The 13,972-nt window shown below is 44.3% G+C and overlaps 1 protein-coding gene across 1 annotated transcript in view; it reads right to left on the minus strand.

Moving 5' to 3' along the window:
• Positions 1-445: 445 nt before the first annotated feature.
• NDE1 (nudE neurodevelopment protein 1) overlaps positions 446-13,972 on the minus strand; it is a 29,010-nt gene continuing 15,483 nt past the window's right edge. Inside the window, exons 4-9 of the mRNA XM_040441641.1 lie at positions 10,932-11,080; positions 9,038-9,174; positions 8,406-8,585; positions 6,566-6,657; positions 5,758-5,909; positions 446-1,976 (exon numbers count right to left, since the gene is read on the minus strand). Coding sequence (XP_040297575.1) covers positions 1,883-1,976; positions 5,758-5,909; positions 6,566-6,657; positions 8,406-8,585; positions 9,038-9,174; positions 10,932-11,080 — 804 coding nt within the window. The 3' untranslated portion in view covers positions 446-1,882. The remainder of the gene's footprint in view (positions 1,977-5,757; positions 5,910-6,565; positions 6,658-8,405; positions 8,586-9,037; positions 9,175-10,931; positions 11,081-13,972) is intronic.

The raw sequence follows: 13,972 nt of genomic DNA on the forward strand, positions 1-13,972 counted from the left end.
ACAACCCCTGCTGTTATCTACAATTTGTGGGGTCCAAGAAAACCCCTTTAACTTATAAAGGGGTCTGTTGGGCTCCTCTGAGGAGTCCGCCGTTTTGCCAAGAGCTTGACGGAATCTGTGATGAAGGCTCCTAAGGGAGCCTCCGATGCAGATGTGAACACAGCCTAATACTCCTTGATGCACATACAGTAAATACACATTTCCCTCTACTCTACACTAATATACAAAATGTTGTGTGGTTTTATAAGGCCTTAAAATAATTCCCACACCGTTCCGCTTGCTCACCCTGCACTCCTTTTTGACGATGTGCTATCTGTACTGACATGTCACAGGACTTGAGGGAGATACTGACATTTTGTACACTGTGGTCACGTGATGTCATCACCGCGGGTGCAGTAACCGGTTAAAATGGATAAGGGGGGAAAAAAATAAATAAATGAATGTGGGATTCATTTTATTTCAGCATTTCACAGCAATGTAAACACTTATATTAGTATAGAATAAAGGAAAAATATTCACGTGTACATGCCCGTGTCCATCAGACCAAAAACCTGCATTGCTTTCAAGGCTGGCTGCATTCAGAGAAATGGGAAATGAAGAATAGCAACAAGGTTTATTCTATATTAAGTTTTTTTTTCCTGACAACCAAAGTTAAAAACGTATTTACGAAAGTCTTACAAAAAGAAGCCGACTACAGATCCATTGCAGCTAGCAGTGCAGTGTAGGTGCATAGTGCTGATTAGTACATTTACAGAAGTAATTCTCGTTAGGCCACGTTCACATCTCCGGCAGCAGATTCAGCAGGCTATCCCGGTACAAAGCAGCCTGCCGTATTTCTCCGGATCCAGCATTATATAGTTTACAGCCGATCCGTCCGCTTACTGGCATAAATGCTGAGTTTTGGCCAGACAAAAACTGTTGCATGCAATGGTTTTTGGTCCGGCCGACAGCCAGCATTTGTGCCAGATCAGCTTGCCGCAGATGTGTATGCGGTCTAACTGAAATAAGGAGTAAACATTAAAAAAAATACATTGAATATATTAAAGTGGTCCTTAGGATCATCTGTGATTATGTGATCGGTAGGGTCAGCAGAATAAAGGGGCTGAGGTGCTCCATGGCTCAAGTGACTGGGGCCGAGCTGCAATTGAACAAGCCCATATGCTTGGATTAAAGCACTTCTCTTGGTTGTATGGTTCCCGGCTACTTCTGCTCTACCCAAGTCCATCGCCATCTCTACTTCCTGGTCGCTCTCCATATGGAAACATGAGCACTTAGCCAATCAATTGCTAAATGGAAGCAGCAGGTGATTAATGAAGTATTACTTTCAAAATGGAAGCCATTCTGATTATACTAAAAAAAAATACTGGCCAGGCATACCTTTTAACACTGAATGGGCTGCAGCTCTCAAGAGACCATCATGGCCCTGTCATTGTACTGACTTGGTGGGGGTCCCAGTGGTCGGGCCCTCAGAGATCATACATTCATAACCTAAATAAAAGCATGGAATTTGTGTTTTATCCCAGAAAACCCTTCAAACTTACTTTGATGCATCTTAAATCATGTTCAATCCAACAGTGCCAACATCTCCTAGACGTCCCATTATCTTTGTGAACATACTGAAACCACCATTTAGGGTCACATACTTGATTCAATCTTTATCAAGACCAACAATAAAAAATAAAATAAAGACATCAGGTGAATGAGGATCTGAATAATACCAGTGCACGACCACCACTATTGATCCCATGAAGTTCTTGAGTGGAGCATCTTCATTGAACAGCTGAGGTCTTCATTAAATCTCTTGTACAAAGTCCAGGTTATTTCTAGTCATGATTAAAATGCCACTAAAATCAATAAGTTAAAGTCTATAGCAAAACATTCTCTACAGTATCATCTTGACTATCCCCCGAGGCGAGCTCATGGTCGGTGCAGGTAGATTTTGGGTCACTGAGCCAAACTCTAGTCGTTTAATGAACCTAGAAATGAACAAATTTGATATTATGACGATGCAAATATATAAAGAGATAACCATGTCTGTGCAGTCATACATCTTCTGATCATCAAAAAGCAGGGTCCCAAAGTTTGGTATTTAAAAGGGAACATGGCACCTTTCTGGGTATGCTTTAAGAAGACATCTCCTTTGCCTTCTGAACCCTCACTTGTAATACTGGACATCCTGCATTCAAAAGACTGGCGCTGCCATCCACTAAACACGGCCAGCGGCCAAGGGAACACCGCATTGTGGTGCAGACCTATTGACATAAATGGGTCCGCGATACGCAAGATACAGCAAAACACAGGACAGGGATCAGCAACCTCCGGCACTCCAGCTACTGTGAAACTAACTACAACTCCCAGCATGCACATCTACTTGGCTGTTCTTATAATTCCCATAGAAGTGAAAGGAGGATTCTGGGAGGTGTAGTTTTTGAACAGATGGAGTGCCGGAGGTTGCCCATTCCTGACATAGGACATGTCCTATCTTTTGTGGCGTGGAGGCACGGACCTGGAAGCCCAAGGAAACAAACATATGTAGAGTTCACACAGCTGACGCCCATGTTTAGCAACATGTCTGCAACATGGGCACGCTGGCACCGCAGTTGTGTGAATTTACACTAAACCATATGTGCCAAAATTCCTATGAAGGCCACATAGTAAATTAATGTTAATGGAAAATTTAAGAAGCCAGCATGAAAACTGTCTTAGGGTATGTGACAAAAAGTGCTGCCACTAGTGCCCCATCTGCTTTGTCCATAGGACAGGGAGGCCACAAGATAAACATATAGAAACTTTACATGATACCTTTGTGTGTAACTAAACCTTTATATAAATGTTTACTTTGTTGTCCCAAAAGCAACTCTCTCTAATATACTTTATTAATCAATTTTCTATTTTTACTACACTTTTCCCTGCCTAAAGCGCACCATTCACTGTGCACTTAAAGCTCTGTTCTCTGTACACGGCTGACAGCTCAGCGGTGTACAGAGAACACATTTTATCAACGGGGCCGCAGCAGCTCTGCGAGTACAGGCAGGAGCGCACATTGCTGCTCCTGTCCATGTTCCCCGGAGGATTACTAACTCCTCGCATAGCACATGGGTACCCTGTACCTGCCCGCTCCGCTAAGCTAAGAGTCCTGCATGTCAGTTCTCTTAGCTTAGCAGGCACAGACAGGAGCCCGCTCCGCTCAGCTAATCCTGACATAGTACATGGGTACAGGGTATGCCAGGAGTTAGTAATCCTCCAGGGGGCACGGGCAGGAGCTGCAATATGCGCTCCTGCCATTGATAAAATGTACTGTGTACTCCATACACCACTTAGCTGTCAGCGGTGTATGGAGAACAGAGTTTTAAGCGCACAGTGAATGGTGCGCTTTAGGCAGGGAAAAGTGTACTAAAAATAGAAAATGTATTAATAAAGTATATTAGAGATAGCTTTATTATGGCATTAGGGACAACATATTAAAATGTATATAAAGGTTTAGTAACTCTAAGATCTGTAATATACGGCACAAATAAATTAATAATCCAGTTCGGCCTGTTATCCTGCAAAGTTGATCCAAAGGAAGGTAAAAAACCCATGAGGCAGAAGCCAATTTTCCTAATTTTAGGGGACAAAAATTCCTTCCCGACTCCAATCAGGCAATCAGAATAACTCCCTGGATCAACGACCCCTCTCTAGTAGCTATAGCCTGGAATATTATTACACTCCAGAAATACATCCAGGCCCCTCTTGAATTCCTTTATTGTACTCACCATCACCACCTCCTCAGGCAGAGAGCTCTATAGTCTCACTGCTCTTACCGTAAAGAATCCTCTTCTATGTTTCTAGACGTAGAGGATGTCTTCTCGTCAGTCAGTCGATGGGAGAGATCTCCGTACTGACCCCTGATATATTTATACATAGCTATTAGATCTCCCCTCAGTCGTCTCTTTTCTAAATTAAATAACTTGAATTTTGATAATCTTTCTGGGTCCTGTAGTCCATTTAGTACTTTGATTCAATCTCAATGACGTCATTCTTGTGCTCAGGTGACCAAAATACTCCATGTTACAGACTTCGTTACCATGTCCTACAGCAGTGTTCCTCAACTCCAGTCCTCAGGGCCCACCTGCTGGTCATGATTTGAGAATATCCCACAGAATGAATACCAGTGGTCAGTCCTGATGCATTAACACTAATTATATCACCTGCTCAATGTTAAGGAAATCCTGAAAACATGACCGGCAGCTGGGCCCCGAGGACTGGGGTTGAGGAGCACTGTCCTAGACAATCACTTGTAAGTGGATGGCAACTTTCTTGTAAGATTTCTAAAGTGCCATAAAATAGTTGTGTTTCAATTGCTCTTTTCGAAACGAGTCATTGTCTGCATTTGACTTCCTGATGCTTTTAATAGTTTGAAATAGAGAAACTTTTGATTTTATCCAGAAGAGTGCTGGAGAAGATGTGTTTTCACAGCCTTGTACCATCTGGATTTGAATGAGTGAGGCTTGGACTTACTAGTGAGCCGGATGTATTTTAATTGTTTGTCCTTACATTGCTGTGACCGCAAACTCTAACCCCCCTCATAGCTTACACCAGCTATTCATTTCAAGGCTTCCTGCTGCTCATGGATAAGACGTGTTTTTTTTTTTTTTTTTATATATTGGATATGCTGCTGCTCCACAGGCATAAATACTTACCCATGTGGCCACTTCTGCTCAGATGCAGATAAAGGAGATATTGCTGCCTGTATCTGTGCAAGCACCGAACGCGTTCAGCATCTGAGCAGAGATGCATGCAGCCAAGTGAGGCGGTCATGTGAATAAATCATCTTGATTCATTCAAGACCATCTCCATCCATGCAATGTGGATTCTATCTTTGGGCAGCGGGTGCCTTGAAATTAAGGTCTAGTGTAAGCAATAAGCGGCTGCAAGAAGGCGACAGCTTCATTGGGCTGCTTCTGACTACCAGTACTTCTGCACAGGTGACACATGCAGATACAGGGGATTCTACACCTGTATTGGCACATGCGCAGGACACTTGACAAGTAGGTTTACTCTGCTGATACTGGGACAACGGGGCCTTCACTGCAACAGCTTATCTGCTCCCTTCTGACCTTTGCACAGGTCACAGAGCATGCCTAGAAAACACTTCCATAGAACTTGAGGGGGGTCAGATCCTGTCCATTGTGCTAATGGCTCATGTATCTGCTTTCAAAAGACAGGAAGTGTTAACATAAGTTGGGCCTACTGGCCAGTGTGAAAATTGCAGGATTATACACATTTTTATTCTCTGACCAGTTACAGGTGCATGATGTAAACTGTAGTCAAGGTAATCTTCTTACCAGTGTCTGTATTTGTGAGTTATCCCCTATCTTCTGATCCTCAGCTGTGTCATGTGACCAGCACTCTAACTTCCTAAATAACACAGCATCTTAAGTGTGAGCAGGAAGCCAGCTTCTCTAGGTATTCCTATGGGAGCCTCAATGTCAGTCTCATGGGAATGAATAGAGAAGTAACTGACCACCTGTCCTGTGTCAGTTGGAGATCAGAGTTCTGTTCACATGCCACAGCTGAGGATCAGAAGGGAGGTTATAACTCACAAACAGTCATTTGGGAGAAGATTACATTCACTACAGATTACTTCATGTACCTTTTTAACAGGTCAGAGAATACACATTTTTGTGTGAGTGCTACTTTAAATATAGATAGTGACATGGAAAAACACCTGGTTACAAAGTGCAACAAAGGTCTTTCAAACATGATGCGACTTACCCCTTTTCCCCTGGGCCCATAATGGGCATACTGAGACTGTTTTCACTGAATTCTCTAGTGTTGTTAACATGCGCCAGTAAAGGTGCCACCGGTCTACTGGGTGACTGTTCATATACAAAATTTTTGCAAGATGCGAGCTTAGACTCCAATGCCTGTGGAAATAAAATACAGGCACTCAAATTTGTGTCAAACAAAAATACACCGGACGCAGTCTACGGCTTCCCTTATAATATGATATAAATGAAATTGTCATTTTACATCATGGTATAGACCAGGCATGCTCAACCTGCGGCCCTCCAGCTGTTGCAAAACTACAACTCCCATCATTCCCTGACGGCCTACAGCTATCATCCTACAGAAGGGCATCGTGGGAGTTGTAGTTTTACAACAGCTGGAGGGCCGCAGGTTGTGCATCCCTGGTATAGACTGTGGGGGTCATTTATTATACTGAAATACGCTTAAAATTAGTCGCATTTCAGGGGCAGATGGCCTGCGACTTTGCCCCGCTCACGCCAGGTCTAAAATTGTCAGATTGGCGTGGGTGGGGGGGCAGGCCCATCTCATTCATCATTTTCTACGCCTATTTCAGGCGTAGAAAAAGGTCTAAATGTAAGACAGCTCGGAAGCAGTCTTACATTTAGAAGTGGCGCTGGATACGCCGAAATTATGGAGGCCAGTGCCTCTTTATAACTTTAGCGAACCCACCGCCAGAGCAGGTGCTTCATTAGAGCGGCATCTAAAACCCCTTTAATTAGTAAAGAGAGGATTCAAAAACAAACAAAAAAAAATAATAATAAAACTGGCTTACCCCAACTTTCCGAAGTAGATCCCCTACAATGTTCAATGCAGATATCCTTGCAGATGGCGTGAGTGGTGTGCCACAATATCCATCATCCGAACCTGGAATTTACAAAGTTAAATGAGTGAAACCACTGAGAAAAATAATCTAAGTTTTGTGTTCTGCTGCAGGATACTTTAAGCCCCTGCAGTGATACCATTGCTTTCTAATTACAGCTAGAAATACCAAACTTTCCTCATGGTAAAACTAGGGAGATTTGTCAAAAAGAGTGCAAAAGAAAAGTAAAGGCACTAGATGACATGCCTTAGGCTCAGAGCACGTCTGCATTGGGAGCCTCTGCCGTAGTTTTCACATTTTTTACATACTAGACAAAAGTAGCAGCAACTCACAATGGTCTCCATCACAAGTCAATAGTATCTGTTGTGTGAAAAATCTATCGCTTCATGGTGGTTTCCTTTTTTTTACTAAAGATGTGTACACACAGTCTTAAAAGTGCATCTGTCAGCAGATTTGTACCTAGGACACTGGCTGACCTGTTACATGTGTGCTTGGCAGCTGAAGACATCTGTGTTGGTCCCATGTTCATATGTGCCCGCATTGCTGAGAAAAATGAAGTTTTTATATATGCAAATAAGCCTCTAGGAGCAACGGGGGCGTTGCCATTACACCTAGAGACTCTGCTCTCTCTGCAACTGCCGCTTCCTCTGTACTTTAATTGACAGGGCCAAGCGTGATGATGTTTTCCCTGCCTGACCCTTTCACTCAAAGTGGAGAGGGCGTGGCAATTGCAGAGAGAGCAGAGTCTCTAGGTGTAATGGCAACGCCCCCGTTGCTCCTACAGGCTCATTTGCATATATTAAAACAGAATTTATAAACAATGCGGGCACATATGAACATGGGACCAACACAGATGTCTTCAGCTGCCAAGCGCACATGTAACAGGTCAGCCAGTGTCATAGGTACAAATCTGCTGAGAGATGAGCTTTAAGCTCATCATTCACAAGGTGCCTGGCGGCTAAACGCTTGTTCAACTAACTGTTATTTCCCCCAATTCCACCATGCATGCCTGGCCTGCCATACTCATTTCAAAAAAGAGAGGGCAATAAATGGCACTAAATCAGACACCTGTGGCAGTGGCCTATCCACTTTGGGACATGCTAAAGGGGTATTCCAGCACAAGAAATATAAAAAATAAAGCTGCCCATGCTGTAAAAACAAAACAAAAAAACAAACCAAAAAAAACCTGACACCTTACCAATCCCCCACCTGGTCCCATTCTGACGGTGCAGAGATCTCGGCCGCACTCCATTTCCTACTCCTGTTCTTGACATTGCAGGAAATGACTAAGCAGCTATCACAGTCTTTTCCTTCTGTGTCCAGCAGTCAGAGGGACTCTGACACCATCAGATCGGCACCAGAGGGGGGCGGGCAAGGCAAGTAGAAGGTCCGTTAATTTTTGTCCACCATGTGGAACCTGGGGGAAGAGGTTTTTCTTTGTGCTCCAAGACACTGGAGAAATGTAAGGCTCGGTCTATACAAGGACTGAAAATCAGAACGTTTGGTATCATTCAAGACTTTGAGGCGTTAATTGTCTTGCCCAGGGTTGGAAAAACATGGTTTCTTCCAGGAAACAGCTCCACACCTGTCCATGGTTGTGTCAGGTAATGCAACCCAGTGCCAGAGAAGTGAACGGGGCTGAGCTGCAATACCACATACAACCTGAGGACATGTATGGAGCTGGTTTTGGAAAGAGAGAAGACGTGTTTTTCTAATCCTGGATGTGTCCCACAGGAACGCCTGGACCTTCAAAAGGAAGCAATGATGACTAGTCCAATAACAGTCTACTTACCCTTTCTGAACTGCATTGGAGAGCTGAGACTAGAGAAGGACCCCCTGTGGCCTACAGGAGTAGACGGTACAGAGATGGAAGCTTGGACGGCCATGTCTATGCGTTCACTTTCTTGGTTAGTGCTTGCACTACGTTTAAGCACATCCTGCTTCTGCTGAACTTCTAGCTCTTGTCGCAAGTCTAAAAGTGATAAAATGAGAAGGACGTCAAGAATCAAATGTATGGTGAAAGGTATTCCCTCACAGCTGAAGCCTACATAACATTGTAGGATGACTATCCATAGTGTGGCCATGTCGCCCAACGCAATTATAGTGCAGGCTTAAGAAGAATAAAACTCTAAAGGTCTCATGACGGCTATGCAAAAATACAGCTGCTTTACGTTTATTATATTGGTTATATACATTGAACGGTCCTCATTTAGTAGTAGGGTCTTCTGCAAATGGTTCTGGTGGGGTGACCCACTGCTAGGACCCATAATAGCTATTGAAATCAATTGACTGCCCAGGTAATGTATGGACGTGATTAATCCTTCAAAGCGAGAAAGGCTCTCTGGACCTGTTCTGGCAAAAATACAAAAGGGCTGTGAATGGGGGACTTCCACTCCAAGTATACACTGGGGATCGTTATTTTACCTCGAGTTTCATCTTTCAGCCTCTGGATACACTCAAGATCATTTTCCTTCTCATCAAGTTCACTTTCAAGAATAGCATTTCTCTCAATTGCTTGATTCAAACGAAGCTCAAAATCCTCCAAGGAAATGATGGTTGCTCTGTGAGAAGCAGGAGTTGAGGCAAAGTAAGCACCTGGCCAGAGTACTTCACATGGAAATACCATCAAATCAAAGGAAACTATGTATCCCTGAGCATCCCCCCTCTGCCTTATACTTCCCTCAGACTGATAGGTCTTGATACAGCTGCATTAAAGTGGTTGTCTCATCACAACCCGTTTCTGTGCTGCCACGTGTCACGGCAAAAGCATAAAAAACTGTGTGCAGTCTTCAAAAAATGCTTAAAAGGGAACCTGTCACCGGGATTTTGTGTATAGAGCTGAGGACATGGGCTGCTAGATGGCCACTAGTACATCCGCTATACCCAGTCCCCATAGCTCTGTGTGCTTTTATTGTGGAAAAAACCCGATTTGATCCATATGCAAATTAACCTGAGATGAGTCCTGTCCCTGAGATGAGTCCAGCGTGAAGGAGCCCAGCACCGCCCCGCATCCTCAGAATCTCCTCCTTGCTCCCCGACGTCAGACAGCCAGAGCGCCGTAATCTCACGATGCGCGAGCTAGCGCATGCGCTGTTCCTTCCCTGAGGCTGATGCCAGCACAAGGAAGGAACACTATGAGGACACAGCGCATGCGCTTTAGCTTTCTGACGTCGGGGAGCAAGGAGGAGATTCTGAGGATGCGGGGCGGTGCTGGGCTCCTTCACGCTGGACTCATCTCAGGGACAGGACTCATCTCAGGTTAATTTGCATATGGATCAAATCGGGTTTTTCCACAATAAAAGCACACAGAGCTATGGGGACTGGGTATTGCGGATGTGCTAGCGGCCATATAGCAACCCATGCCCTCAGCTCTATACATCAAATCCCGGTGACAGGTTCCCTTTAACTGCGGTTATGGGGAGTTTAAAGGGGTAAAAATATATATATATATATATATATATATATATATATATATATATATATATATATATAATCCTACGCAGCAAAACTGAATTACGTAAATTACAAAATAGACTTACATTAAAGGGGTTGTCCAGGCTTTTAATATTGATGACCTATCCTTAGAGGGATGGCCGCACTTGTGTGGCGTGCTCTCCATTCACTGCTATCAGACTTCCGAAAATAGCCAAATGCGCTCACTGGCTATTTTCCAAAATCCTGTAGCAGTAAATGGAAAGGACGCTGCATGTGCGTGGCTATCACTTCGGGGCCCCTGGAGACAAGAACGGGTCCCATATGGGAATACCCCTCTAATTGTGTCTAGTCATAAAGAGACTTAACTCCCCTGGACCTGAACAGGTCAATAACAGCGTCATATCACACATTTCTATTAGATCCATACTTTCTTTCTCTTATTCATTTTTTAAACTGCTGTCAATCAACCTAGCAAACAGGTTTTCTTTTCTCTGAAGATCTGAATTGCACTCGTATTCCAGGTGAGACTACGATGAGGGCGATAGTACAGGTGAGACTACGATGAGGGCGATAGTACAGGTGAGACTACGATGAGGGCGATAGTACAGGTGAGACTACGATGAGGGCGATAGTACAGGTGAGACTACGATGAGGGCGATAGTACAGGTGAGACTACGATGAGGGCGATAGTACAGGTGAGACTACGATGAGGGCGATAGTACAGGTGAGACTACGATGAGGGCGATAGTACAGGTGAGACTACGATGAGGGCGATAGTACAGGTGAGACTACGATGAGGGCGATAGTACAGGTGAGACTACGATGAGGGCGATAGTACAGGTGAGACTACGATGAGGGCGATAGTACAGGTGAGACTACTCACCTCTTAGCTCTTTCCAAGTCATCATTAGCTTGCTCCAGTTCTCGAATGTATTTCTGGAGTTGATCCCGGACTGCTCTGGTTTGGGAAAGCTCACTTTCCAGGGTGCAGATCTGTGTGTAACCTGCTGCGTGGTGCTCCTCGAACTTTTCCTGATACAAAAGAAATTAAAAGGTCTTCACCCAAGGCTCGTACACAACAATTAGGACTCTTTCACACGAGAGGATCCCGTGCGTGGAATCCGCTGCGTGAATGACAGCCAAGCCCCGTCCCGGAAAGCAGAGACACGGAGCATTAACATGATTACAGTGAGATAAAGCAGTCACTGTGATTTTGTAGTAAAAAGCGCACACAGAGAGGCACGGAGCATTATCAATCATGTTATTGCTCCGTGTCTCTGCTGTCCACTGCGAGGCTTGGCTGTCATTCATGCTGCAGATTCCACGCACGGGATCCTCTCGTGTGAAAGAGCCTTTACCGCTTCTGCCACTTACAAGAGGCTATGGACACCTGTGGGCATTTTGTGATATTTTACAATCGTATTTATGATTGCATTTTACTCATTTGGGGCTAAAAATAATTTTTTCAATTGATTCATTAGATTTGCCAATTGCTCAGTACCCTGACCGTGACAGCGTCGACAGCAGCCGTGGTGGTTCTAACTGAACCGCTCTGCAGAGTGTTGTACCTCCAGCAGGTGAGCACCCCAGCTCCTGGAAACCTAGAAGGTCCCGGTGGTCCTCCCAATTTGCACTTCTCTTTTCTAGTGTATACAAAAAAAAAAAAAAAAAAAAATGGATGAATAGTTTTCATAAAAAACTATTGAAAAACATTTTTTAGCCCAAAATGAGTAGAATGCAATAATAATAAAAAAAATAAAAATTTAAAATTGCCCCAAAGGTGTACATAGCCTTTAGGCCTCTTTCACACTGGTGTGTGCGGCCCGTTGCCGGATTGCGGCCCACAATACACGAGCACAGTCCGCGGGGCAGCCGCAGCAGATCGCGGACCCATTCACTTGAATGCAAGAAAAGCAGTTGTCGAGGCTCCCCTGGTCCCAAGTTGGAATGGAAGCACGGATATTCGCCAGGAACTAAGCGATGGTAGAGATATAAATGAAGAAGGAGGTCCAGCTTCCAGACAACATATAGATGCTTTAATGAAAAGGTGCTAAAATCCAGACGTCAGATCTACGCGTTTCAGATCAATAAATTCAGATCCTTACTCATGACAACAAGATAGTGTGAGACACTGGCCTTAAATAAGGGGCAGGTCAGACATATCAGGTGGACACAATCGGCAGATAGCTCCACCTCTGAGACACAAAAGCATATACTAAAAAAGAAGAAGAAAACAACTTCAAAGGAAACAAAGTACCAGGGTCAATAATGCAGTATGAGATCATGCCTGCGATTAAGACCCATTGGTACGCAAGTGTCCATGGTGAAGATCCAATAAGATTCTCTGTTTCAAAGAACTCTCCTATGATCACCTCCACGTGTAGGGAATTTAACTCGTTCCACCCCCTGCACAACGAGGCCACTAGTATCTCCTGCAGGTGATATCAGTGGCCTCGTTGTACAGGGGGTGGAACGAGTTAAATTCCCTACACGTGGAGGTGATCATAGGAGAGTTCTTTTAAACAGAGAATCTTATTGGATCTTCACCATGGACACTTGCGTACCAATGGGTCTTAATCGCAGGCATGATCTCATACTGCATTATTGACCCTGGTACTTTGTTTCCTTTGAAGTTGTTTTCTTCTTCTTCTTTTTTAGTATAAGCTTTTGTGTCTCAGAGGTGGAGCTATCTGCCGATTGTGTCCACCTGATATGTCTGACCTGCCCCTTATTTAAGGCCAGTGTCTCACACTATCTTGTTGTCATGAGTAAGGATTTGAATTTATTGATCTGAAACGCGTAGACCTGATGTACACGTCTGGATTTTAGCACCTTTTCATTAAAGCATCTATATGTTGTCTGGAAGCTGGACCTCCTTCATTCACTTGAATGGGTACGCGATCCGGCCGTTCCGCAAAAAGATAGGACATGTTCTATCTTTTTGTGGAACGGAAGTACGGGAAGAAACCCCACGGAAGCACTCCGTAGTGCTTCCGTAGGGTTCCGTTCAATTCTGCATCTCCGGATTTGCGGACCCATTCAAGTGAATGGGTCCGCATCCGTGATGCGGAATGCCCACGGAACGGCACCCGTGTATTGCGGATCCGCAATATGGCAACGGGGCGCACACGCCAGTGTGAAAGAGGCCTTAAGGTGATCTTTCCTGTTTGTTTTAGCAAATATTTGTAGTCCCCATAAAATAACAAAATCGTTCCTCTGTTATCACTTCTGGAAACATATGACTTGACAACTGGGCATTCTAACTCCCCTTGTCAATAAGGGGTGTTCTTACATCATCCTGACACACAGCTATGGCAGCTATCCTTTCACTAATTTATAGGGTAGACAATGTCCTCCTAAGGAACCTGACCAAGGTAGCAAAACAGACAGGATGGATGATGAAATGCTCGACATCATCTCAGGATGTGATTTCAATCTGGAGGTCCGCCACAGTCAATGTCCCTGACAGTGAAACAGAGACGCTTTCCAAGACTTTAGCCTGCTGACAGAAGTGGAGCATTTGAGCGTCTCTCAAAGCTAGAGGAGACCACACTTTGAAGATAAATGTCAGGTGGACCTGTCGATTTTGGCAATATGTTTGGTGGGGTCTCTGACTCCTCCCGTGGATAGATATCAGGGGAAAGTATTGGGCATGTTAGATTCCAACATGCCCAATCCTCTGTAAGACAGAGGTATCTGGCAACAGGTTATTCCGCTCTCCTCACTGAAAAAAACATGCATGCCTGGCCAGGTTTATGGAGATGTCTGTTGAGCTGAAAGCTGGTTTAGGCCTCATGCATATGACCGTATGTATTTTGTGATCCCAGCCGTACGCATCCTGCAATTTCCGCAGGCCCCATTGTTAAAATGCCTGTGCTTGTCCACAAATGACACAAGAATAGGACGTATTCTATTTTATTGCAG

The sequence above is a fragment of the Bufo bufo genome, chromosome 7, assembly GCF_905171765.1.
Source record: "Bufo bufo chromosome 7, aBufBuf1.1, whole genome shotgun sequence".
Taxonomy (NCBI): Eukaryota; Metazoa; Chordata; class Amphibia; order Anura; family Bufonidae; genus Bufo; species Bufo bufo.